Source organism: Passer domesticus, chromosome 5 (assembly GCF_036417665.1).
Source record: "Passer domesticus isolate bPasDom1 chromosome 5, bPasDom1.hap1, whole genome shotgun sequence".
In the NCBI taxonomy this organism is placed as follows: Eukaryota; Metazoa; Chordata; class Aves; order Passeriformes; family Passeridae; genus Passer; species Passer domesticus.
Genome location: NC_087478.1, coordinates 14,312,724 through 14,340,254, shown reverse-complemented (window position 1 = coordinate 14,340,254; position 27,531 = coordinate 14,312,724). Strand labels below are relative to the sequence as shown.

At 41.6% G+C, this 27,531-nt stretch overlaps 1 protein-coding gene across 5 annotated transcripts in view; it reads left to right on the top strand.

Annotated features, from left to right (window-relative positions):
* CELSR1 (cadherin EGF LAG seven-pass G-type receptor 1) overlaps positions 1-27,531 on the top strand; it is a 163,591-nt gene that overhangs the window by 121,238 nt on the left and 14,822 nt on the right. For 3 of the 5 annotated variants that reach the window (XM_064422107.1, XM_064422105.1, XM_064422104.1), the window contains exons 9-25: positions 1,540-1,706; positions 2,161-2,346; positions 2,661-2,774; positions 3,096-3,270; positions 3,996-4,137; positions 5,835-5,955; positions 7,006-7,189; positions 8,024-8,125; positions 9,903-9,997; positions 10,331-10,540; positions 13,146-13,329; positions 16,010-16,153; positions 17,307-17,508; positions 17,835-18,002; positions 20,374-20,500; positions 20,882-21,082; positions 24,467-24,641. In XM_064422107.1, the coding sequence (XP_064278177.1) occupies positions 1,540-1,706; positions 2,161-2,346; positions 2,661-2,774; positions 3,096-3,270; positions 3,996-4,137; positions 5,835-5,955; positions 7,006-7,189; positions 8,024-8,125; positions 9,903-9,997; positions 10,331-10,540; positions 13,146-13,329; positions 16,010-16,153; positions 17,307-17,508; positions 17,835-18,002; positions 20,374-20,500; positions 20,882-21,082; positions 24,467-24,641 (2,697 nt within the window). The remainder of the gene's footprint in view (positions 1-1,539; positions 1,707-2,160; positions 2,347-2,660; positions 2,775-3,095; positions 3,271-3,995; positions 4,138-5,834; positions 5,956-7,005; positions 7,190-8,023; positions 8,126-9,902; positions 9,998-10,330; positions 10,541-13,145; positions 13,330-16,009; positions 16,154-17,306; positions 17,509-17,834; positions 18,003-20,373; positions 20,501-20,881; positions 21,083-24,466; positions 24,642-27,531) is intronic. The other 2 variants (XM_064422106.1, XM_064422103.1) reach the window with 1 other exon arrangement.

Sequence of the window (27,531 nt, the reverse complement as noted above, 5' to 3'; positions counted from 1 at the left end):
TGTGACTGCAAAGGTGAGATCTCTGACTGGAGCAGGAGGGAGAAGGGCTGCCCCTTGGGACTGCCTGCCCTTAGCCTGATGTGAGGTGGTTGGGTAAGTGCATCTTAAGGAAGGGGAGGTCAAGTTCCACCTCTGGCTTGACTAGTGGTAGCCCAGTAGTCCCTGACTTTTTGTTTCTCACAAATAGGGAGCTGAAGAGCTTGCACTTCACTCCAACCCCTGCACTCCACTCCTCATCCCAGACTTTCCCTTTATAGACACCAGCAAAGCACATATATGAGAATTTGGGGGTTGGCTTCATTCCTCAAAAAAATGCAGCTTCACATCAACTTCTCCCCATTTTCTGGTATGGTGTCATCCCTCAACCTTTTTCTAAGGACTTACATATGCACATAGTACATAGTAACACTTATCCATTTGTATACACATGATCTCTCCTACTACAAAAAATCCAGAAAGTGTCAGCAGATATGGTAATGTGGAGCAGAAGGGGAAAGACTGTTAAGCCCTGTGATTTCACTGACCAACATGGACTCAGCACATGATGAAATAAAAGGCTGGGTGCTAATTTCTGGTGGCTGTACCCACTCTCTAAGGCCTGCTTCCACTGGCAAAAAGCTGCCATGAACTTCACCAACATGCCCACAAGCAAGGATGTCAGGAAGGGGCTGGCTGTAGATCCACTACAAGGTTCCACACATGGTGGAGGTGTCATATGAGGTGTTGCAAATAGCACAGATCTCCCATGGCTATATTTGTGCTTCTAATCAGCGGGATCAACTAATCCATGGAACTGTAGCTCCTGTTAGCCAGGGTAACAACTTTAGAAGTCCAAGGGGATGGGTGTTCCTCTATTTTCCATCAGCAAAGTGCTTTCTATTGAAGGCTGTCATTGGTGTCACCCTGTAGGAGCTGTGCTTGTGCAGTTAGAGAGAGAGGGGGGCAATTTTTCAGTTGTCACCTCATGATATTTAAGGCAGGTGATTTAGGCAGTTCCACATACACTTTCTCCCTGTGAAAAGGCTGTGTAGCTGGGACAGCTGTATAACCTGGCCCTGGAGTATTCACAATTCATTCATATTTCCTGTTGCCTCCCAGCCTTTTCCTGTGTTTAATCTGTTAATTAGAAGCAGGTAATCAAGGTTATGTTGAAAACATCTGAAGCAACTGTTGCCCTCATACTTCCTGCTCTGTCCACCCACTCACCAGCAGAACTATATCAGCAGAGATGCTGAGCTTACCTTTCTAGGAACAGCTCTCATGTGGGTAATGCCATAGCAGTGTGGAGGTGCTGCTTTTGAGTACAGGCACCAAGACAAGATGCCTGCCCACAACCAGGGTAGGTTGTGAATTTGCAGTACTATCAACTGCTTCACAGTAACTCCCCTAGACCAGCTCTTCATCCATGGTAGATTGAATATAGCTCAGTGGAAGAGGAACAAGCTTCCTTGTGTCATCACCGTGACATAGCATCATTTTTCCTCTTCACATTTGTCCTGAAGGATAAAAACTGTTTCTCTTGTGTATTTTGATTCACAGCAATGCCTTCTCCTCAGCGTTTCAGTGGTGAGAGCATTATCATTTGGAGTGACCTTGACATTACCATCTCTGTGCCCTGGTACATTGGGCTGATGTTCAGAACCCGGAAAGTCAATGGCATGTTAATGCAAGCCAATGCTGGGGCTGCATCCAAGATCAACATTCAGGTAAAATGTGGCTGCCTTTGGTTAGGAAAGAATTAATACTCCCCCAGCAGTGGCTATGGCCAGATGTACTACACATCTACTACACAGCTTCATCCACCTGCATGTCAATAAAAACATATCATTACTTTAGCCTTTTACAATGAGCAAAGATCAAAATATCATTATAAAAATCATTCATTTAAGACTATTTTTCTAGTCAGAGGTAATAGTGGGCATTAATATAGATGTAAAAAATGGATCTATTTCTTTGGGTGTTCTTTGCCCATAAGGGAAGTTGGAGTCTGATTATCCAAAATTATACAAGGAGTTTTTGCAAGCATTCCCATCTTTACTCTTTGGGCTTTTTTTCCTTTTGGGTTTTCTTAGGAAATATTATCTTGCCCTCCACCTCCTTCTGCATCAAGTACAAATATGTAGCAAAAAAAGACATGGTTGGTGTTTTTTCCCCCAACAGATACTGAACAACTACGTGCAGTTTGAAGTGTACAGTGGCCTGAGCCAAGTTGCTAGTTTGAGGATGAGCCAGTCACGGGTCAGTGATGGGGAATGGCATCATTTATTAGTAGAGCTGAAGAGTGCAAAAGATGGTAAAGATCTCAAGTACCTTGCTGTCATGTCCTTGGACTATGGGATGTACCAGGTAAGGCAGCATCATAACTGCACAACTGAGCACTGCACAAATGCTTTTAGGAGAAACTAGGATAAAGGACTGTGGACAAGTACTTATGCTCTGAGACATGTTCTGCAGTGATTTATGCCTAATCAATGACATAATTTATTAAGCTTTATGATAAGATGTCTTACAAAGTCTGTAAAAAGACACATTCCAATGTGTGGCTCCTCACTGTTTGGTATTTTTTATGTAACCTGTCAGCTACTGCTTGACTCCATCATAATTCTGTTTCTGTCACAGAGGACGATAGTGCTTCTAATCAGCTGTTGTCTTCCTCACAGAGCACTGTGCAGATTGGAAATCAACTACCTGGATTGAAAATGAAAAGCATCATTGTGGGAGGTGTCTCTGGAGACCAAGTCTCTGTTCAGCAGGGATTTTATGGATGTATGCAGGTATGAAGTTAAAAGTATAGCAATAAATTTTGAACTCATGAGAAAATGCCCAAGTGAAAATGTGGGAGGTTTCTTATTCATCCACCCTCAAACATTTCTGTTTCCTCCGTAAAAATTATCTAAGAATCAAAATACTAAAGTCTACCCACTTTTCCAGGTACAAATCTTGTCACATAGGGGAAAAACATTTGAAAAAAAAATTGGGTTTGGCTCATCAGGTGATTTCTTTAAAATGTAGCCTCACTGATTGATGAAAATAATGAAACACATAGTACTCTGAAAGGAGACTCTAATTGTAAAATAATTGTCTTTTGTCACCAGGGAGTAAGAATGGGAGAGACTTCTACAAACACAGCGACACTCAACATGAAACAGGCTATCAAGATCAACGTAAGGGAGGGCTGTGAAGTGGACAACCCTTGTGATTCCAACCCATGTCCCCAGCACAGCTACTGCAGTGACGACTGGGACAGCTACTCCTGTGTCTGTGACCCAGGTAACCTGCTGCCACTCATACAGGAGCTGGATCACACCTTCAGAGCTCATCAGAAGCAGCACAGCAGCAGCATGCTGGCAAAGTGTTCATCTTCTCACTCTTGCTCTTCCAGTCAGTATTACCCTTCTCTTACTGTAGCACCCTGGAAGCTGCAGTTCTGGACTAAGAATCCAGGCAATGTATCCACCAAATGTAAGGACAGTCTTTGGTACAAAAGACTCCTGTGCACCTCCCCTTTTCTTTTTATGTTGTTTTGTGGTTTTTTTGGTTTTTGGTTTTTTGTTTTTTTTTTTTTTTTTACTTTCTCAGCCTTTTCTGCTGTTTAATTTCAGTCTCTCACTCTGCATCCTAATCAAAATACTTTGAATGTTTTCTCTGTTTTGGAGCATGTAGCTGGCACATGCTGTCAGCACCCAGTACAGTCACCTCCCATACATGCAGCAAGAGAATACAAAACTATTTGTAGCACAAGCCCAAAATATAAAACTGGGAACCAAAGGCACAAGGGTGCCTCAAGCATGGTAACAGGCTGTCAAAAAGAATGGCTTACTATCATTTTGTTTGAGAGGTAGAAGAGTGCTTCATTTCTGACAGTATCGCAGGGTGAATCTACTGATTATCAAAGATGTGTTATTCGTGTATAAGCTTAAGACAGACAGTCTTTTGGAGACATGCAAATCATAAATTACAATGGTTGCTGTAATTTTCTTACCTTGTCTCCCCAGGGTACTTTGGGAGGGACTGTGTTGATGTATGCAACTTGAACCCATGTGAGCATGTCTCCACATGCGTGCACAAACCCAGCTCATCCCACGGCTACACCTGTGAATGTGGACAAAGCTACTATGGACAGTACTGCGAAAGCAAGTAAGAGAATTATTTTGTTCTTGGTTTCTTGATCCTGCCAAGAAGCTCTTCACCTAAGGCAACAGTCCTCCCCCTTCCTGTTCTGCTATGATAAACTTTCCTGTTACTATATGAGTGGTATGGTATTTTAAGCTCCATTGCCTTTTGGCATTCCTGAGCTCTTCCCAGAAACTAGACATGTTATTCAGGAGCCACTTTGCTTCATCAGCTGCTCAGGGACTCAACCACTTCTGCTGTGTTGCACAGCACTGCATCTCATCTGTACTTTGTGGTGGGTTTGGCCTGAGTTTGCTCTGCATCTCTCTTCCAGCTTCTCCAGCACACAGAGCGATGCACCAGTTTGGTGGCCTGTAGCAAGATAGTCTCTCTGCAGTGTAGGTCCAGTCCCTGGGCTGGCAAAGAGCCATCTCTTCTGGACAGTCTGGGGCCTGTGTCTGTTGCTTTGTGGGAGAAACGTGCTGATTCCCTCGTCAGCAGCTTCCTGGTCTCTGATAAGCATTCAGCAGCCAGCCTTATCCCAGAGGCGGTGCTTTGATTTACTGTAATATGGGCCATTCATAATGTGCAAATTAAGTGCATTTGTCTGCTCATTTAGGAATGGTTCATGTGATGTTTCCTTCCCTTTGAAAACTGCAAGCTTCTTCCTCTGCCTTTTGTAGTGTGGGCTTGCAAATGGTGGCCGTGCTGTTGCCAGATTTGTCTTTCATTCCCCTGGATTAGCGACACGGAGACATTGTCCCTTGTCATTGTCTGCTGACATGTGTCAAGTGCAACGTTGTGGTTTTCATATTCTAAAGCACAGAAGTACAAACCTACCAATTACCATAAATAAAATTGGTATTGGTCTTTAAAACAGACAAAAATGAAAATAGCTTTTCTTTCCTAAAAATGAGCAGCAGGGAGGGGATACTTTGTGCATTACCAGGATCTCAGAGGCCTTGTCCTTCAGGCTATTGCTTGACAAAGACTCCCAGCTATCAGAGAATCAGAGCTCTCCTTGCCAGAACTAGTGCTGGGGCATCTGTGGGATAACCAGCTCAGAGGCTCACCCAGATGAAATAGTCCCAGTGAGAACGGGGGTTTTCCTTCCACAGGGGTGGCCTTTGGCTTGCTGCTTAGCTTCCAGTGCTGCTGCACTCACTCTGAATCATCATCTTTGATCCACAGTCCAGATCAAAGCTGCCACCCTGCCCTCTTCCATGTCCCCAGCCTTGTGTCCTCTGTCTCTCCTGAGGCAGACCAGGGCTTTTCAGATCTTGTAGTGAACATCTGAGAAAGCCAGGTTGGCTGAGAGTAGTGGCTTTCCTTTATAGGATGGGCTTGCAGACAGCTTTGCACCTGAGCTGGTGTCCCTGTGGGCTGGGGCAGGATGGGGATGGGGGGTGGGATGTAGAGTGTTGGGGAACTGTACTCCAAGGCAGTTTGTGGTGGTAGATAAAGCAGGGCACAGGCTCAGAGCTGCCTGCACTTAAAAATACTTAGAAAAACATTCCCTCTAGGTTTTCATGTCACTGATATTCTATATTTTCTCATATTTTCCTGTATTTATGTTTATATATGTATTGATTGTTTCTTGAGATACATTACTGTCTGTAAGATGATGCAGTTGACTGCAGATTTGGCCCAAAGCTTTTTTTTTCACACTTTTTAAGAGAGAGCTTAAAATAACTTTCTTTCAATTTTATTTTCTTTAATAGGATCGACCTACCTTGTCCCAGAGGTTGGTGGGGAAATCCCATCTGTGGCCCATGTAATTGTGAGACTAGTAAAGGGTTTGATTCTGATTGCAATAAGACCAATGGGGAATGCCACTGCAAGGTAAGCAAAACAAACTATTCTTAAGTCAAAATTTCTTTAGTTTAAAAATAAACTGTACCACTAATAATTACAAGTGAGTATTTGATACAAAGTACACACAGTTGTGCTTTGTATCATATATATATGTGTATGTGCACAGTGGAGTTAATCATTACCCAAAACATTTTGCTGGCACCACCCTTCTCCAAATCATACTGTACAGCTCTTATCTTGTTTGTGTTTGGAAAACCGAGCTGAGAGGATGAAAGCCTGGCTCTGATCTCTGAAGTGCAGCCTGGTTTATCAGGGGAGATCAGACTGGGGTGCAGAGGAGTGTCAGTGGGGTTTTGTGCATCACAAGTGAGTAACAGCCATGAAACAGCTCGGGCCAGCTGGCTGAAGTTCTCCCCTGTGCTATGGCCAGCAAAAGGCCTGGCAGCTGGAGAGAGCTGCAGGGCTAAATGCTTTCCTCATCTCTGGACAGGCAGGGACAGATGGGGGACATGGGAGGGGAAGCACCTCATCATGAGTGTTTTACAAAGGACTTCTCACAATAGGTTTTAAACTGGCTTGAATGACATCAGAGGAGCTGGGCTTGTGCAGATTGGCGGCTGTGAATCTGACCCCCTGCTCCTTTCCGAAATGCCAGCAGGACACACAGCAACTGTTGCATTAAATGGAGTCAGTGGGGTGCCAGCTCCATGCTCTTGTGCAATCCTAATGCCTCAGATCAAACACATGTACAGAGGAGATTTGAATATGAGATCATTGCGTGCTTGTCACCCTCTACGTGAAACACAAATGCACAGAGCAGGAAGTTTCCTTAGTGGCTTGTTCATGCCATACAAGAGCAGGATTGCAAGGCTGAGAAAACTGTAAATCCTTCAAGAATTATGTTTGGTGAGCACTTGCAACAAGTGCCCGAGCAGTAACGTGGGCCCTGTGGTTCCACTGCAAATGGCAGCACAAACCCTGGGTCTCTGATAACAGTAACGTAACTTTTATCTGTGCTCTGCAAAATGAGCAATTTGGAAGTCTAATACCTTGTGTCTATAATTTTGTTTTTTCTAGGCCAATTACTACAGGCCCCAAAGCAGTGACACCTGCTACCCCTGTGACTGCTTCCCATCTGGCTCCCACACGCGCGCCTGTGACATGGAGACGGGACAGTGTCCTTGCAAGCCCGGCGTCATCGGGCGGCAGTGCAACCGCTGCGACAACCCCTTTGCAGAGGTCACCGTCAGGGGCTGTGAAGGTACCTCTGCCCAGCCACACTGCCCAGCCACGCTGCCCACACTGCCCAGCCCCGCTGCAGCGCGGGATCAGAGCCATGCAGATGGGGACACTGCAGGGGACAGCCCTGCGGCACTGTGAGCCCAGCAGCCTGGCTCCAGCAGTGGGGGCAATGGGAGCTGCAGCAGCCTAAACATACACCCCTCCTCCTAGATATGTGCCAGTATGACTCACGGGGACTGAGGGAATGGGAAAAAAGCTCTTATCTCTTTAATTTTTCTCATATGGAAATATAGCCAGCTGAGGTGGAGTAGGGGGAGCAAAAGACTAGCACCAGCTTTTCCTTAAACCTGAGTTCATGTGCCAGTGCAGTGTGGTATTGCTGAGCTGCAGCTGAAGAGGCTGGTGAGAGCCCTCACACCTTTTGCCCACAGAGGCACCGTGCCGTTCACCTCGTGCACTCTGCCTTCCTTCCCCATCTTGCCCATCCTGCCTTTCCTCTCACCCACCCACCCACCCATTGTCCTCCTGTGATCAGCACAAAGCTGCTGCAACAGCAGTGTGTGGGCAAAATGAAGGAGAAATGTTTTCCCACAATAAAGGAGCAAGCAGAGATAGGCAGAGCCAAAATCCAGAGCCCCATAATCATCCTGAGCTCTCCTCTGCCTGTACCTGTCTGTCCAATCTGCTGGGTAAGGAGCAACTGATGGGTTATAGCTTGGAAGGCTCTGCAGAGGACAGGTATCCTGACAGGGCTTTGGACTTACAGGAAGGTCCTTCAGGCAGGTTGAAATGTCTCACTGTTGTGATTTTTATCTTGTCAGAAAAATTACATCATTTCTTTTTCTGCTTTCAGTAATTTATAATGGCTGTCCTAAAGCTTTCGAGGCTGGTATTTGGTGGCCACAGACCAAGTTTGGCCAGCCAGCTGCTGTGCCTTGTCCTAAGGGATCAGTGGGTAAGTTCCTTGGGTAAATAATTACCTTCTTTATCTGCATGCGTCTTAAAAAAAAAGAAAAATACATACATAGGGAATACCATTAATTCATTTGGTCTAGAGACTGCAGCATAGCTTATATATCATGAGCAGAAAAGTATACCTAGCTGAAATCAAAGACCTGTTAAAATACATTGGAATACTAGCAATGAATAAAGGCAACAGTACAGCAGATAAACATGTATAAAGCACAGAAATTCTCTATTTTCAAAAAAGCAGAGCCAAATCTTCTATTTATCGAGTAATTCTTACACATGTAACTTTCTAGTTTCTAATGACTTATAAGTGTTCTTTAGCCATACATTTCCTCTAGGCAAAGACACAATTAGGAAAATCATATTCCTGATGGCTGCTTTACTAGGGTTGCAGCCTACTAAAGCTAAGAGTTGCAACAAAACTCGCATTTTCCCACACAATATCTTTTCCATAAGGAAAACAGCTAAAAAACACTTTTTGTAAAGCAGATGAGCTATGTTGTATTGTACAACAGGCAAATGACAATCTGCTTTTTCATATATGTCTCTGAAAACATGTATCAGATTTTTGAAAATAGAGTTCCCAATCTTTTCCAAAGGCTGCTCTGTGGGAAATGAAAACTCTGTCTTGGTTCTGGACCTGGTTACTCTCTGCTGTGGGTTCTCCTTAGGCACAGGGAGTTCTAAATAGTTATGTGATTGCTCCAAATATTTCTAGGGGGAGGCCACTGCTTATAGGTGTGCAGAAGATTTGTGGTCAACCTAGTTCCTGTTCCAAAGATTTTAGGAGATAGAATTTTTTTTTTTAGGTGAAGAATATTTTCATGATTAAGCAGTATAAAGCTGAATTAAAATGAGTTTTCTGCACTGTTCTTGAAGTGTTTCACCCAAATGTCTCTTCTAGGCAATGTTGCTTATAGTAATAGAACATTCTAAGTAAATTTTGCAAATCATTCAAAGTAAGCCTAATAGTAATCAATATTCAGACTAAGAACCTGAGCCATAATTGTATTCACCTAATAATGGAAGAAAAATAATATAATTAAATGTAGTAAAATTAATTATAGTTCTTGTTTAGATATTGGTAATTAAATGGCTTAGACATATGCAGTATGTTATGTGCAAATTAACTAGCACAAATGTAAATTTTGAATTAGATTACTTGCAATTCATGGTGAAGGATCCTCAGCCAGGAATTGCATTTTAAAATTATTTGACAAATAGTTCAAAATATAATAGGCTAAATTAAAAAGTAAGCTGCTCATGGTCCATTTACAAGTGGCAAAAAGGCAATTATGCATGTTCATTGAAGTGTTTAGCACATGCAGTATGCAGATGTGTGGGCATGTGTTGATGTGGAGACAACATTTGTCCAGGAGGTCTTCCTATGTAGGCTATTGCACAGAAATCTCAGCAGGGGTTGGTTTTCAGGAATGTTTACAAAGTACAAAGTCTTTCTGTTTTTTGGTATAGAGAAATTAATGAATTAATTTGAGAACAATCTGGCAGTGAGGCTGAGAGCAGTTGGGCAGAGCTTGGAGTTTACCTGACTTTTCTCCAAAGCCTGGCAAAAGCAATTCCTGAAGATAGTAGACCTTAACTTTTCTCTCACAGGAATTCCCTGTTTGGAAATTGAAATACATGTGTAGCTTTGAGCAACTTAAAAATGTAGGAAATCTGAAAGTCCTGGATAGTGAAATCTGTGAATATTTACCCTGCACAATTCAGAACATTGTTTGCCTTTGATGCTTTGTTTCTGTCAGGAAACGCCGTTCGCCATTGTAACATTGAGAAGGGCTGGCTGCCTCCAGAGCTTTTCAACTGTACCACCAACACTTTTGTGGATCTAAAAATCATGGTAAGCTGGGTTTCCTCAGTTTTCCCTTTATTTTGTAAATAATGACCAGTTTGGACTCCAGTTTGATATCCCTGCACTCAGTCTTTTGACTACAACTTTGAACAGCCTCATTTTCCCTCAGGACCCTGGTGCTTTTCTGGCTCTCAGTTACTTCTGCCATTGAGTTTTCTTGCCAACTCTTTCTCAAGACAAACAAAATTTTGAATTTTGACCGAACAATTCCTGTGTGCCAAAAATCCCTGAACTGTGATTGTCTTTGTAACTAGAATGAAAAAAAAATAAAATATATATATATATAAAATTGGATTTTTTCTCCCTTTTTATCTGATTCAGAATGAGAAGTTACACCACAATGAGACCAAGTTGGATGGAGAGAAAACCATACGGATCGTGAGAGCGCTGCAGAATGCCACCAAGTATACACAGAGCTTGTATGGCAACGACGTGAGGACAGCTTACCAGATAATGATCCAGGTCCTCCAGTATGAGAGCCAGCAGCAAGGGTTTGACTTGGCAGCCACAAGGGATGTGGAATTCAATGAGGTAAGAGAAATACTGTGTACTGTGCTGAGCCCTTACAGTTTCCCTTGAAAATTAGGTGGCAGTGGGTAATTAAATTTGTCTTTGACCAAGGTGAAGCTAATATTGTGTAATTGCCTATGTTCCACAAATAAGCCTTTCTTCTCAGATTAGAATGGAAAGTTGGTTATGCATGTGTCTATGCACGCATGTGTATGTGTAATACAAATATAATAGAATGTGCTTTTCTAAAAAATATCATCATAGTCGCAGCCAAAAGCAATATTCCCCATATGAAAACAAATCATCCAAGTTAATGTGTTTTTCATGCCTAAAATAGTTTTGTGTACTGTATTTATTTTTGTTGTAAAACATGCCTAATGTGATCCTGCTCATTTAAGTGTGCAGCGAATTAAGTCTGAGCTAGTTACTGACTCTGAAGGTTTCCTCTAATTCAGTTTGAGAATACTTGAGTCATGTACATTGAAAGACATTCCATATCATTGGTATTTTAAGGCACATACTAATATGTGTGCCAGAGAGCTTCTACTCGGAGCATTCATTAAAGTCCCAGTTATTACCAAAGATCTGACCAGGGCTAGAGAACAAGCTGTAGCATCTGTCTGGTAAAATATGTAGTTGTGGTGGAAACATGTGAAATTTGGAGCAGTTGGGTGTATTCTGTGGTCTGATAATGTGGAGGCTGGATGAACCACGTCAGGCTTGTAGAGCTTTCCTCAGTCCCGTGTGTACAGGGGGTACTGTTCTCCACTCTAGCCCATACTATTACCAAGATCCTGGCCATGGCACAGCACAGAGTCCAAGCTAAAACATCCATTTGCATCTGTGCTAGCAGAGCCCAGAGCTTGGGCACCAGCATGTGGAATGACCCTCCATGGGTCAAGACTGGCGTCTGTGCTGGCCAAAGATCCGTTTGGCTCCCTGAGAAGATGTGCTGCACCCAAGTCACTGCTCACAGTACTCCAGGAGGATGAGGCAGGTCAGGCAGACCTGGAGTGAAACTGAAGAAGCTGTGCAAAGCCAAGCTTCATCAGGAAAGGATGTCCCTGGAGAGTTAGGAGCAGGAAGAAATGCAGCTGAGAAAATTCCTTAGTGTCTCAGGCTGTATAATCAGCAGAGAGTGGAGAACTTCTGAAACATTTTACATTTTAGATGCAGCAAGTTTTAAGAGATTCTGTTTTTTCTTTCCTGTGGGCTGTGAAGCAGGCCATTCAGATCTTAAAAAGGAACTTCATTTCTAGCATGTTTTGTTAAGTATAAATGTGAACAATAAGAAAAAAAAAATTGGTTTGGAAACATATGCTTTAATTTATTGTTCTCTGCACTTGGCACTGAACTTCATACAGATGATGTTTTCAAGAACTCCCTAAATATTTTAGGATAGGTCAGGAATTTGAAAACTAATGAGTACAGCTCATGAATAATAGGAGGTAACATCCTAGGCTGAGGAACCACAAGGGGAGAAGGAATTTTTTTTAATAATCCTACGTAGAAGCCTGAAAAATAGATAATAAAAAACCATAAATAATGTTCACAAACACGGAGGAGGCCTGGTACCAAGTACAGTATGTGTCTCCTGCATTCCTGGGATCCATGTTGTGCTTCTCACCCTAGGTAAAGGTGGTCATATTGGGAGTCTCTTTTAGCTCAGATATGTGCTTCCAGCCTCAAACAGTACAGACAGGATACAGATAGCTCCTTCTAAATGAAGCCTAAATATTTGTCTTGGCTATTTTAGAGCTTGTGGTGATTAATTCCTACTGCCATTTACGCCAATTTTACCTTAGTTAGGAATTAGGTTTTGTTCCAACAACATAGTTCATATGCACACCAAGATTAAAAACTTTTTAGCATCTTTCTCATTTAAGCCATTTAGCACACTCTTTTGGGGTGAATCTCCTGCCATGCAGCCCGAGGGTCCCTTTCCATATTTTTCTAAGAAAGGGCAGAAGAGTCAGGTTCTCAGAAAGAAATGCCCTTTTAATACCATTTGTAAGCAATGTAAAAATGGGGAGACAGTGACATGATTTAAGTGTTCCTTATGTATTTTCAAGTTTGTCTATGCAAATTAATATTCACTGTTAGCATTCTTCACTGTATAAGTTGTCTTCGTTATGTAGGAAACAAAGTAAAAGAAAAAAATAAAGTAAAAGAGGAAGTGATATTTATATCCATGTCTTTCTTTTGCTTTGCAACAAAAAAAACATTATTTTGATTTATCTGGGGAAGTTCTTCAGTGTACCTGCTAAGAGCAGTGCTTTTCATGTGTCTGATTTCTCAGAAACAAAGAAAACATGGATAGGTTTTCCTCCTGCATCTTTTGCTTGATTTCTTGTCATTAGGGGGAAGAAAATAGGCAGTTCTCTTACAGCCTCCATTTTTGGCTTACTTTACTTGTAAAAATTTTGAAGGGATTTGCTTTACATGACCAAAAAACCTCTGGGTGAGTAACTGGTGTGCGTATTTTTATATGGCTGCAGTAGAACATGCCAGCATTAAATATTTCATTATACACCTGAGGCAGTCAGGCCAATAATTTTCAATACTTCTCACTTGAAACCCAGCTCTGTGTTTACTTCATAATTTAGACTTGTACTTTATTTCTCAGAACATTATCAAAGTGGGTAGTGCTTTGCTGGACCCCGGCAACAAGGAGCACTGGGAGCAAATTCAGCGAACAGAGGGAGGCACCGCTCACCTGCTCAGGCACTACGAGGAATATTTCAATAATGTGGCCCAGAACATGAAAAAAACCTACATGAGACCTTTTGTCATTGTTGCCAATAACATGAGTGAGTATCTGTGTTGAAAACTGCCATTTTCTGATTCTTATAAATGTGCTGGACAGAGGTGCTAGTTATTTGTTTTAATAGGACCCACTGAGAAAAACCATTGCATTAGTTTCAAATCCATCGAGCCTTGATCCATATCTTTCAGTTGCTATGGGAGCCTCCTGGGAGATGTCTGAGGTGTTTTGCCTCTGGACCATGCCACTGCTCCATGTGGCTTTTTGTTGCAGTCATAGCAGTGTGGAGATAGTAGGAAGGACTAAGTTTGTAAATAAAGATAATGGCTTTTGAGACCAACTAATATCATTGAATGTAGTAGATCTCATTTTTGGAGGAATCGCACCAACACCACCTGAAGAATTACTGCAGTACAAAGAAAAAGTAACCCTACTATTGATTTTATTGTATATTATTAATCTTACTTGCATAGGTATGGACTGCCCAGGGAGGTGGTGGAATTCCCAGCCCTGGAGATGTTCAAGAAACAACTGGATGTGGCATTTAGTGCTGTGGTCTAGTTGACAGGGTAATGATCTATCAAAGGTTGGACTCAGTGATCTTATAGGTCTTTTCCAACCTAGATGATTCTGTGATTATACCTCTGATTTTCACATGCTTTCCTAATTTGGAACCTATCCAGAAAACCATCATCTGTAGAGATTCTTACACTGAAAGGTATTTTCACAGAATCACCAGTCCTTCCAATGCCATCCCAGTCTTGCAAAACCCATAATCAGAAGAAAATCCATGGGATCCAAAACATCCAGAGCGAGTCTAAACTGAGAAGGAAGCATCAGGAATACCAAGACACCTTCCCCACCTATCACAGGAGATTTCTCCTCTGACAAACAAATAGCAGCTCCTGCACTTTGGACTGTGGTGTATGTCATAGACATCCCTGCAGTGCATATGCAGGTGAAGCACAGCAGCCACAGCCTGGTCATGTTTCCCCATTTTCTCCCCTGCTCTCTCTATTTCATTTTTTCCCAGCTACAAACAGTCTGAGCTGAGGGGGTGTTGGTGATAGTCCTGCCCTGAGTGTGAGGTGAGATGGAGCCAGCTGACCTTCAGAAGTCCCTCACAAGCAGCATTGCTATTTGGTTTTTCTTTTAGAGGTGCTCTAAACTCTATCAGCCTGAACTTGTGTTTAGCTTTTCAAGCTGTTGCTTTTATTTCTGATATGAAGAAGGCTTATGTGCCAAAAGTTGGGTCTTATTTTCCCAACTACACCTGTGGTTATAGTAAGAACTTTAACTGGCTACAAACCTTGTCCCAAGAGTGCTTTATGTCCACAATCATAGGGGCATAAAATCAAAGGCATAAGGCAGTCAAGTTGCAAAGGCTGTAGCATCCTGCATCAATGGGGCATAGATTATTGTTACCTAAGACAAACTGAAACACCTTGATTTTTATTTATAAACCAAAACTGACATACTTTCTTGTGATTCAGGACTATGAGAATCAAAATAGTTTTATCTTCATACTCAGAAAAAAATGTGCTCAGGATTTTAACCCAAGTGAACTAAGATGAAAACAAACCCCAGAATTTCTTGCAGGTTGTAAATCATGATTTTTTTTCAAACCAGTTCTTCCTGTGTAAAGAGGTGTGAGCTTGAGAGGGATGAGGCAACTCTGGCCTGAAAGAGGTCTGTTTTCTTTTGAACAGTTTTTCCAGGTGAACATGGTGTTAATAGAGTTTCCTAATGGCTCATCTGGGAGTTAGTTAGAAACTAGGAAAGGAATGGGAATTTGCAACATGGGTATTTCTTCATACAGAAATTTGCAGAGGGTCACACCTTTTGGTGTAGGGTTACCCCCAGGACATGTAAATTGGCACTCAGTGACTGTCTTAAATGAGAAAATTAAAGCCAACTCAACTGCTTTTAAGTATTTGGGCAGTTAAGTAGGAAGAGATGATGAGGTAAGCTAGGGAGGAACTACCAGTGCAGGACTAAGGAATAGTCCCAGATAAAACACGTTATTTTCTTCAGTCAGCTGACTTCACAATCCAGCAGGTGTAGAACTATGTTTTTGAAGCAGTAGATTTAGTCTTCCCATTAAAAAGCAAGTCTAAAATTGGAACATGCAGCACACAGTGGAGCAAGCCAGCAGCACATGGAGAAACTCTGTGAAGCATTCACTGAGCAGCAGCCAGGGAAAAGCCTCTGTGAAACCACAGTCATCTGCTGCTGGAGAAGTACCAGCGAAGTGTTCTACCTCGAGATGGGTGTTAGCAAAAGCTTCTTCACTGAAACAATTCCCAGGCATTGAAACAGGTAGCCCAGGCAAGTCACCATCCCTGGAGGTATTTAACACATGTAGATGCGGCCCTTGGGGCCATGGTTTAGTGCTGGACTTGGCAGTGCTAACACTTCCACTTGATCTTGGAGATCTTTTGCAACCTAAACGATTTTGATTCTTTATTTCCAATGTTTCCAGTGTGTTTTCATAGTATGAGATACTGTCTTGTGAATTCTTTTCCACTAAAAAATAAATGTATAATTTGATAACTATAACATAATGCTGACGCATAAACTTTTAGTTATCATACAAGGTGTCAACAGAAAAAAAATAAATTTTACTTTCTATTTTAGGGTTTCAATTTTTTTATCTGCATTGTGCAGTCATTTTAATCTTTCAATAATGTTTCACTGTGGTAATGGGAAACTTTTATCCCCCCCAGTTATTGCTGTTGACATCTTTGACAAGTCTAATTTCACGGGAGCTAGAATACCACGATTTCATGAGATTAAAGAAGATTACCCAAAAGATCTGGAGTCATCTGTTGTCTTCCCTGATACTTTATTCAGACCTTCAGAAAGGAAAGGTAAAACCCTTCTGCTGCTGTTTGGTGAGCAATTATGGCCAGTTCCCAGGGAGCGTGGTGGATCCTCAGGGAGCAGAGTGGTAGTGGGGTGAGAGCAGGGCGATTGTCTGCACAGGTGAGCATTATTTAGGGATGGAGCAGCTGTGCATACTTCTGAGGCATTTTGCCTGCCGGCAGTGATGGAGGCATGGGGGGCTGTGGGACTGGCTGTACCTGTCTGTCAGGTCTTGCCTGCAGCCCCTCAAAGCCCTGTCAAAGCGGGAGAAATGCTCTGCCTCTGTTCCCACCAGGATAGCATGGGATGGCTGCCCAGCGCCTGCAGTCCCACAGCTGCCTTCCTCCAGTCCCTGCAGAGATGGAGGGAGGTGGTGTGAGAATCCAAATCTGGGAGCACAGAGGGGTGTTAGAACTAGGCAGCAATGAAAAAATCTTGAGCTGGGTGATAGGGGAGAATACATGGGGGAGTACCTGCTTCCAGTGCCTCTGAAGTATCCCAAGATTGCTGCAGAGCACCACAAGGTTTTTGGGCAAAGGGAGAGAGGGTAACTCAAAGTGCAAGACATGTATTGAACAAAGTTCAGTCCATGGTTGAATGTCTTCTGAATGGGGAAATAGTAACTCTTCCAAAAATAATACACAATAAGCTAGTACAGCTTTATAACTTTTTGCTTAGAAACAGAGTATCTGCTTCTATGATTTGTATCTTTTCTGTAAGAGAAAAAATGGAAATTTTAAGAGAATCTTCCAAAACAGAAAGCTCATTAAATGACAGAATTAGCAGGGAGAAATCTTACGTGTGTAGTTGGTGGGTTCATTAATACTAGTTTTGCCATATATAAATGTACATGCATTTTAACAGCATGCATAATGTTTTAATGTTCTCCTTAAGTTATGCATGGGGTACTTATATACTCACAGACCTTTTAGCTTAGAAATTGCTTATTTTATAACTAGTCTAAATGGCTTTTCACTGTTCAATGGTTATTTGATTATCAGCAATATAACTATGAATTGTACTGAAATTTTATTAAAAATATCAAGTATAACATTAGAAGCATGCTGAGTGCTCTAAGCCTGGAGTTATAAGAACTCTAATATAATGGTAGCTCTGAAGCTGTGTGCAAAGAATTTAATATTTGTGTTAATTCCATAGCAGTGCCTACAATGAAACCTTCAAATCAGAAAATACCCTCTAAGCTGAACAGCGATGTGTTCAGCCCTGAGAGTGCTCTTGCAAAGAGAAAGAAGCGGCACCCAGACATTGAGACACACCATACTATTGCCATGGTCATTATCTACCGATCCCTGGGACACCTCCTGCCTGAAAACTACGACCCTGACAGGAGGAGCTTGAGGTAAACTTCAGACCTGTTTGTGAACTGCGAATTCAGGTGCCTTCTGCTCTCTGAATGTGTGGGGGGGAGAGAGCTGCTGTTATACTGGCCAAATGTCATCAGTGCTGCTGTTCTCACTGCACTACTGTCTCATGTCCTCCTCTGGCACACTGGGGGAGAATAACTATGCCAGAAGTGCCAGCAGTTTTTGGAGACTCATCTGTGTGGAAGGCTGTTGGTACACCTGCCTCACTTTCTGAGCAGAAGCACCTGGAGAGCTTCTAATTGCAGAATGCAGCTTTGCATTTTGACGTGTAGATCACTGTGCCATTTTTGTCCTTGTGCAGGTTGCCAAATCGCCCTATCATCAACACACCTGTAGTGAGCACGGCCATTCACAGTGATGGGGAGTTTCCTCCCAACCTGGTGGAAAAGCCTGTCATAGTGGAATATGCCATGCTGGAAACAGAGGAGAGAACAAAGCCTGTCTGTGTCTTCTGGAATCACTCCATCACGTATGTCTCCTGCTTGCTTTAGGGCTCTGAGTGACAACCGTCTGAGTAGCAGAAAACTCCTGCCCTTATCCTGGGAAGATAATTCTGGAGGAAACCCTGTCTTGGTCTGTCTGTTCAACTGACAACTGATTTTTGGTGGAATAGAGCCACGTAGTCATTTCCCACCAACCTGAGAAAAATGAAAATAATTATCATAACTCCTCAAACAAAGGATTAGCCATGCGGTTTCTAAGAAACACAGTGCTGTCATGTCTTTCTGCAGGGTTCATTTTCACCCAGAAACAATAAATCCCACAATTTCCTTGTATTTGCCCATGCTATTTGCCCACAGATCTATGTCTGGACAAACATAGTCCAACTCCAGTGTCTGAATTCATGGCTTGCCTGAGGACTTTTAGTCAGGATTTTCAGGAGATGATTCAGCTCTTCCGTGGGCTGAATATTCTCCTGTTACTCTCCAGTGACTATGGACAGAGTAGATAGCAAACAAGCACCTACCCTTGGTGCCTCAGCCAGGGTTAGTGCAAAAAATTACAAAACCAAATGTTCATTTTGGTAGAAATGAGGACTGAGGTTTTGCAGATAAAATTAGGAGTAAAGATTATTAATTTCTGAATCACAAATTTTTGAATCAAAAGTCAATGCAAAGGCAGTTGCACTGGTAAGAAACTTAACTTTCATTTCATCAGCTATTGTGGATTTGCTTTCATTTGTTTTAGTGAAAAATTGGAGGGAGTGGAAATACCTTTTTTGGGACATTAGACCTTTTCAGTTTATGGAAAGCAATTGTAATATAGAAGCAAAATATAAGGAGAGAGTATTTGACTCTCTAGGAGGGAAGTGTTAGGAAAAAGATAAAATGTTCTGAGAATCGTTCATTTCATTCTTTTGTATTCAGTAAAGTTCAAGATAAAGATATCTTTTTTTTGAAAATGAGAAAAATTGTATATGAGCTGGAACTGTATCAATGATGTTTCATTGGTTTTATGGTATTGTGGAAACAACACAGTCCTGGTGAAGATATTTCAAGAGTATGGATAAAACAAAAGAAAATGTTTTCTGAATGTTTTCTACATTCATATTATGCTTTCACACTATTGTAAGTATTGTTAACTGTTACATATATGTTGCAATTTCCGGCTACAACCCAGGTACACAGTGAGAGGATGATGTGGTCTGCCCAGGAGGAAGGGAATAGGTGTTACTTGTTTCCTAAAAACCCAAAAATTCTAGTAAACCTATGGAAAAATCCATTAAAAGACAATATCCTGTTGCCTTTTACAGTGGCAAACTAATCTAGGGAATGTGTGCCTCCTGGTTAAAGGCTTCAGGAGATTATATCATTTAAAGGATCAAAAATGCAACACAAATCTCTTATCTTCACAGTAATAAAATCTTCCATTTCCCCACATGTGAAGCAGTGTTTTTCCTTGTATGCACTCTGTCAATCTGCTGATTGTAAGGGAATGGCAAGTCCTTTTTCATACATTTTTAAACATTGTTTGAGCTTGAATAACTCATTAGTTCTGAAGTGATTCATCTGTTAGCTATTTGCTGGCAACTTCAGTGGCATTGTTATCTGTGTTACGTCTTCCTACAGCCACAATTGAAAAGCAGCTCTTACTGCTTTTACATTACATGGAATGAAAGAGCTTTTGGAGAGTACTTTTTGAGAGGAAGGGATATTAAAATTTAACAAATATTTTATTGCTAATGAAAAAGAGGTCTTGTCATATCTAATTGAAAAATCTTTCAGTAACTGCAAGCCTATTTTTATTACTCATTAACTTCAGAATAGAATAATTAATATTGATACAAAATAATTTCTGAAGTCACTGGAGTTAACCCATAACTGCACAGGGAAGAATTTTAAGGCAACAGTTCCTCCCTGTTGTTGATATAAGAGATCTCCTGATATGAAATAGTATTTATTAGAGAAGGTTCTAACCTTTTTTTGTGTACTTTTCAGAGGAACTGTATAATGATATCATATTCACATTACTCAAAAACATGTATCCCTCTGTGGTTCTGGTATTATTTACCTTGGTTACAGACATTTTGTTTGGTGCAATCTCTTTCCCATATTGGTTGTGTGGTCACTGACCCAAAATCAAAGTTTTAATTTTTTTTTTTTAACTCAAAACAGACTGTTATAAACCCACAAAATTTGCCCAGCTGTCTTATTAGAAGCTACTTCAACTGAAGGCTCTTTTGATTTGATGATACCCTTTCAGGCAGGTGGCAGCTATAGATAATTCTGTCCTGGTACTTGCAGTCCTCTCTGCTTGTGCAGTGCAAGCTGCCACAGAGGGCAGGGGAAGGTGAGGGCAGATTGGAGGATGGTGCTCAGAAATGCCTTTTTTCCCCACAGGATTGGCGGGACGGGTGCCTGGTCCTCCCGAGGGTGTGAGCTGTTTTCCAGGAACCACAGCCATATCGCCTGCCAGTGCAACCATATAACCAGCTTTGCTGTCCTGATGGACATTTCTAAACGAGAGGTGGGTGATGTCAGGATCATGATTTTTGGAGGCTTTGGTTTTCAAGGGCTTTGGCTCAGAGCTTGGGCTTTGCGTGTGATTCTGGGCATTGTCAGCAGATCAGTCCCACTGTTAGGAGTGTTTTGCCCATGCCTGGCTGCACCTGCCACTGAGTTTGCTGAAAGGACCTTCTTACCTGGTTGGTGCATCCTCTGGGTGCTGCCCATACACACTCAACATGTTTAACAACTAAAGAAGTGGCGTCACCCACTCCTGTTGGTCCCTAATAAATCTGTGTCTTGGCTCAGTATAATGAAAACATTGGCATTCTGAGCTGTAGATTTGATTGGAGAAAAAGGAAGGGAAAACCCCAAGAGTTCCTGTCAATCTGTCTTTCCACAGAATGGAGAGGTGCTTCCTCTGAAGATTGTCACTTACACCACCGTATCCATCTCGCTGGCGGCTTTGCTGATCACCTTCATCTTGCTGGTCCTGATCCGCACACTGCGTTCCAACTTGCACAGTATCCACAAAAACCTGGTGGCTGCCCTGTTCTTTTCTGAGCTGGTCTTTCTTATTGGAATCAACCAGACTGAAAACCCGGTAAGACTGACTCTGTATTCATTTCTAGAGTTGTTCTCAAGCTTTAAATCAGAGGGTTCATATTGCAGCTTTTACCTTCTTCCATCTGTTTCACTTTCTCCTCTTTTTGGCTTCAACACTTACTTGAAAAACATCAGATTTTTAGTATATTCACGTGTGGCTGATAACATTAATAGCAATGGCAAGCAATAGGACTATATCTTATTTTCAGAGAATATATGGCAGCAGCCCTGTTGAAGGTTTATCCCAGGAACTGAACCTCAAATACTGATTTCTTCCTTCCTTTCCATCAGTGTGTTTTCTGTCTTGCTTTGCCTGTTCTGTAGGAGGTTCTCCAGTTTCTCCTGCAGCAGGTAGCTCCCAAGCCCAAATGGCTCCTGGTGTAGACTCACAGGTTGTCAGTGATGTGGTGCTGGTCAGGTGCTAATATTCATACTGTACACCCGCTGGCCATTCTGGAGAAGCCACTTGCCAGGCATGGGACAGCTTGCTACATCCAAGATTCAGGAGGAAACCTGTCAGTTTGCTTTGTGCCTTCCAGACACAGTGGTTTTTGGCTTCAGCCCATCATACCTGTTGACAAAGCTTACTGCAAGGATCTCCAGTATTGTGCATGTCAAGAAATGCAAGTCATGAATAGACTGAGTACGAGATAGATAGGAACCACACATGAAGTGTGTTCTGTGCTTACCACCTCATTGCTCTCTTAACCATGTGGCATTATACGTAGTCTTGCTGCTGTTTCTTAGTAGCACCTATCCCAAAAGCCATGGCTGCCATCCAGACAAGTAAGAGACACATAAGGGCTCCAGCACTGCCAGGCTGCACAGTCACCTGTGCTAAACAGGCTGGTCACAGATGGGGGATGACATGCAATAAAATGTATGTCCTTAATAGATAGGAAAATATTCAAAATGTTACTTTAGGGATTATCTGAACACTGGGAAGAAAATTTATCTTCTAGAAATCCATTACTGTACATGTTCCAATCTAATTTTTGAGAGGGAAGTACAGTGTTGAGATCAAAACAAAACAACGGCAATAAAAAAATCATGCTGATTTCACATTGTCCAAGCAGCAGAAATAGGAGAATAGGCCTCCATTCAATGAATATCATCACCATCATGGTAGTGACACCATGGTGCCTAAACACACAGCCTCATTTGCTGTATAGCTTTATCCTGCACTGTCACTCTGGCTTCTAATATCCACTTGAGCTATAACATGCATTTTAAAAAGTATCTAACCATGACTAATTTCAGCTTCCAGTAACTGAGTGCTGACAAGAACTTTTACTAGTAAATTTGAGAGACCTTTCTTATAAAAATTGTCTTGCCAAGAAACCTCTGTTTAATAGTATTTATTTTGGAAAACTGTATAAAACTAAGCTGCTTAAATTATTCAAATTCCAAGATTCAGGTTAGTCTGTTGGGTTTTTTTCTGGGCTTCTTCTTCCACTTTACCTTTTGAAAAACTGTGAATGCCAAACTGGATAAAGCTTTCCAGCTGGCTGCATCACTTCCAATTCTGTATACCAATATTCCCCTTTACCAGGAACTCAGGTCCCTTATCTGCTGCTGTGGTGAGATCTTCTGCAGTGACCTGCCCTCTGGGATATGGTCTCATGTCATGTGTGAACTTGTGTTGTCTTTGTTTCATTATATAAATGTTTGCATACTAAAATAACTTTGCTGAAAGGAGCTCACCTTGCCAATTGATACACAGCACCCTGTGTAACATGACCTTTCCCATGCCTTGCTGAGCACACCACTCATTTTTCACTGCATTTCACTACCAAGGGGTAGTTAATACTCTTTCAGTTCTCCAACACATCTTCTGAGGAATTGGGGGCCAAGTCTACATCCCTACAGAATTTTACCAAAAATTATGCCATAAATGATGGCTCCTCATTTCCAGTTTCCTTTCATGGTGTCATGAAACACCAAGCAGAGGTTTATAAAAGTAGTAAAACAGTTCATTACATCAATACCACAAATCCTAAAGGTCATACTTGGTGAGATTGTTCTCTTTTACTCCTTCTCATTTCCATGCTTTGGGGCTCATGATGTGAACATGTCCTGTAATGTTACCAGGACTCAATGAAACACCCCAGTCCTTTAAACTGTTTACAAAGATCTTTAATTTATAGAATGTATTTCACACAGCAGAAAGCTGCTCCTTACAGCCTACCCAGTCAATTTGAGAAGGTAGGAGGGCTGTAAGCCATGTCTGCTTGAGACAATTATTCATCTGTCTGTATGGAATGAGAGTTGTCTAACGAGTCATGCACTGATGAACATAAAGAGGTAAAAAATGCTGGAGCACAAATAATGCTGTGCTGCTTGGCACCCAGCCTGGCTTTTATGGGTTTCTGTAAATTAACAGTCACATTTCTGGGTGAGGATTTAATCTTTCCCTGGACTATTGATAGAAAGTGATTTATTTTCTTTCTTTTTTCTTACCTGTAAAAGGTAATGTTCAGGGCAGCACTCTACTCATGAGCATGTGAGAATAGGAACAAGAAAAGCATTACTTACATAGAGGGAAGAAAGATGGTTTATTTAGTGAGGCACATTTTCAGTAACACATGATGTTATAATAACACTGATGTGGTAAGTGAATCCAGAAAGTTGGCGGTCTTTGTATGATTCTTTTGCTCAGCAAAGAGGTTAAATGTACATTAAACAGGGAAATGTACATTTCTGAGCGTTACGCCATGAAAAACCACTAAAAAGTCATGCCAAAGTCTGAAAGCAGGGTCAGTGCTGCACAGGAACAAAAGGTTACAAAACACAATGTAAAACATTTTCGAACAAAAACTGAATGGTTGCACAAAGTTCTCTTAATTCAAGCTTATCAACAGATCCTTGGCAAAATCTTTTGCTTGGCTTCTGAAAGGAGAAGGTTAATTGCAAGCTTACAATTCAGGTGTCAGATGCTTGTGGCCATTCTTGTTTTCACTCATCAAACTGTTAAGTTGGGAGAGAAAATTGGTTAGCAGGTATTACAGAAGGGCAAGTATCTGAAGCTGATAGGTTTCAAGGTGGCTATTTGATCCCAAAGATTACTTCAGTTACCAATGTGCCTGTTGTAGCTGTTACTTTTAGTCTCACTGTGGACCTGGTCTCTCACTTCAGCAGGTCCTTAAATTTTGCTGCTCTCAGCCTGAGAGAGCTTAGTGATCCACTTTACTTAAAAAAGCAAAATCTCTCACAGTATGAGCAGCTCTTCTTAAACTCTGAAAAACTTATTTAAAAGCAGTATATTTGTTCTGCCAAAATCTTTTTATTATACTTGCCATTAGCTACACGGGGGGAACAAGTGACTCACAGGGTTGTGATTCAGAAGAGCAATTCTAATTTCCCTGCCCTTTCCCTTCTGCAGTTTGTGTGTACTGTGATTGCCATCCTCCTGCATTATTTCTACATGAGCACCTTTGCATGGATGTTTGTGGAGCAGCTCCACATCTACCGGATGCTGACTGAAGTCAGGAACATCAACTTCGGCCACATGCGGTTCTACTACGTCGTTGGCTGGGGCATTCCTGCCATCATAACAGGTACCCTCAAGCACCCCAAAAAAGCTTAGTTTCCCTGCCATCTTCACTGGCCAGGTTCAGGGAAGTTACCCCATTCCAGACAGCTATGGGTGTTTTCCTGAGGCAGGGCAGCACCAAGCCATGTCTAGCAGAAGTCAGCCTGAATTTTGCAGATTTGTGTGCCAAATGTTTGTTGCCCTAGCTGAAGTGATACTGATGGTTATCCAGTAACAGAAACATAATTGCACAGATTAAACCAGGACTTGATAACATTGCTTGGGAATAACGGTATTTTGATTTTAACAACTTTGCCAGTAGCTTTCAGAAATTTTCCTTCCCTGTGCTGCTACTTCCAGATATGGACACCTGGTCTCTGAGGTAACTGCAGTGGCTTCAGAAGCAATGCTGCCTGCCCACAGGACATTACTGCCCTTCACTGGACATTCCCACTGCCTACTGTCAACCAGCAGTAAATACTTCTGAAGGGAATTTCAGTGGCTCTGTTTTATTTGGCATAAAACCAAGCTGGGAATACTCAAGCTGCCTTTTACTTAATTTCAGATACAAAGGCTCTAACTTTCAGCTGAGGAAGAGTAATGAAAATCTGGAGGCAGTAATCTTTTAAACCAGTCCAGAGTGATCTACTGGAGCACATCCATCTCCGCCCTCACCATGCCTATTTTTGCCATAGACATTTCCAGCCTTACCCTAAGCACACGGTGCTGTGTTAATTCAGGCAGACAGCTCCTCAGGAACTGTGCCTCACGGAACAGTTGGAGTGGGGATTTTTGGTTCAACTGTTTCAGCATGTATCTCTTGCCATATGGGAAATCACATCATAGGCAGGCAGTTAACTTTTTTCCAATTAGTTTTATTTTTACAGATAATATCATACTGTCAGCAATGGGAGAGGTTTAGATGTCTCTGAGATGAAATATAGCTATCACTATAGCTATCACTCATGCACACTTGCAAAAATATTATGGAATAAGTTAGAATTAAAAATAAATACTTGTTCTTTTTTTCTGTGTGTTTTAAGAAAGTGCAATACGAAATCACAGCGTAGGCTGGTATAGGTTAATTCTCTCTTCAGAGAACTGGTAAGTTTTTCCATGCATTTTGTGCCTAATAATTTCTACTTCTATCAGTTTATACTAAAAAGCACAACCCAGAAGGCTCTGCCATTTTAGTCGTACCCCAGGCATTTAAAATAGAAATTGTCCTTGAACTTCTGAAGCATTTCAGGCCTGTGTGACTTTTACCAGTACATGCAGGGCTACTGCAGTATTTTCAGGAACACTGAAGTGCAATCAGATATTTGGCAGCATCATTTCTAGCAGAAATGAAGTGTCATTAGATAACAGAAACTAATTAAATTTCAGAACTCATTATCTTTAGAAGAATTTTGTCGTAAGGAGTTTATGCTTAAGGTTACTTTCTCTCTGAAATCTAAATTCAGACCTTTTCAACAGCAGTATTATGCAATTTAAATATCACAAGCATACAATTGCTACATTTTTCTACTTAGTTATTGCTCTCTGTGATACGGAACTTTTTTTAGCACTTTTGAAACTTTCCAGGTTTTGTCCTGCAATTCAATCCCCAAATCTACTGAATTTGCAGTTCTGTTTAAATGAAAAGTCAGATTCCTATTACTGAGAAAGTCAGGGGATTTTGTGAAATGAAGGATAAAGAAAAGTAAGCCTTTAGTTTGCCCTTCCAGGCTTATAAATCATCTGAGGAGAAAATTGTTTCATCATAAGTAGCACAATGTAGGATTTCTTGCCTCTAGATAACTTGTTACTGTACATATTTTAATTAAGCTTCTTTATAAATTTTAATTTATAAACAGTAAAGAGGTTCCAACTTCATAACATGAATCCTAAACATTATTTAAATAGATTTATGAGAGAAGGATTGTTTCTTTTTCTTAGTTGTGGTATAGTCTAGATATGGAAAAAATTTTAGTCTTGGGACATACAGAGGAGTTTTTTTATTTTAAAGACAAATACCATTTCATCTTCATCATAGCTATCCTGAGAAAGGAAAAAAAAAACCCCAAAACTACAGTAGCAGTGGCTTTTTTGTATTTTATTTTTTCTACTTTCTATGCTCAAACTGATATTCATTTCAAGCTGGGACATAGTAGTCCTAAGGCATCTGTGATGGGATCAAGCTACTTGAAGAAGGGAACCTTGGCCTTTAGAGGGGGATAAAACCTAGAAAAATGTTTACTCCAACGGGGAAGAACCACATTTAATCACAGCAGAGAAATGCAAATTGCCATGAATAAGAATAGAATAGAAGTTGGGAGAAGGCTTACAGCCATCAAAACAGTGTGGATCTGGAATAGTCCTCCATTGGGAGTGATAGTGGAACATTTTAAATCCGCTTTAATCTTGCTCATTTTAAAGTGTAGTTGATCCATCCTGGAGAGGGATTTTATGACTTCCTTGCCACAGGAGCAAAGGGCTGGATTTGGCACTCAGCAAGACCCCCCCAGTTCTGCCTGTCTCCATGGCAGCATGCTAACTGCTTGACATATGTGTGCAGTGACTGCTTTGCCATGGAGACTGCAGCCCTAAACCTATATCCCCCAGAAACTGGCACTTTTCAAATCCTAAGCAAAGCAATTAATCAGGAGAGAGTTGAGGCTGCCCCACTGCTGCTTGAGTCACACATGGCTGCTGAGCCCTCAGGAGCTCAGAAGGGTCAAAGCATGCCTCTCCTGCAGCCCTTGGCACACTCCTGTGTGTGTGCTGGGGATGGGTGCTGGTCTCCACAGGACTCTTGGCCACAGGACCAGCCCCAATTCCTGCAAATGTTAGCAAGGTATCACTCAGCTTGCACACTCAATCTGTTAAGGACAACCAGGCTGCAGCATTTAATTGATGTGCCAAAATATTTCTCA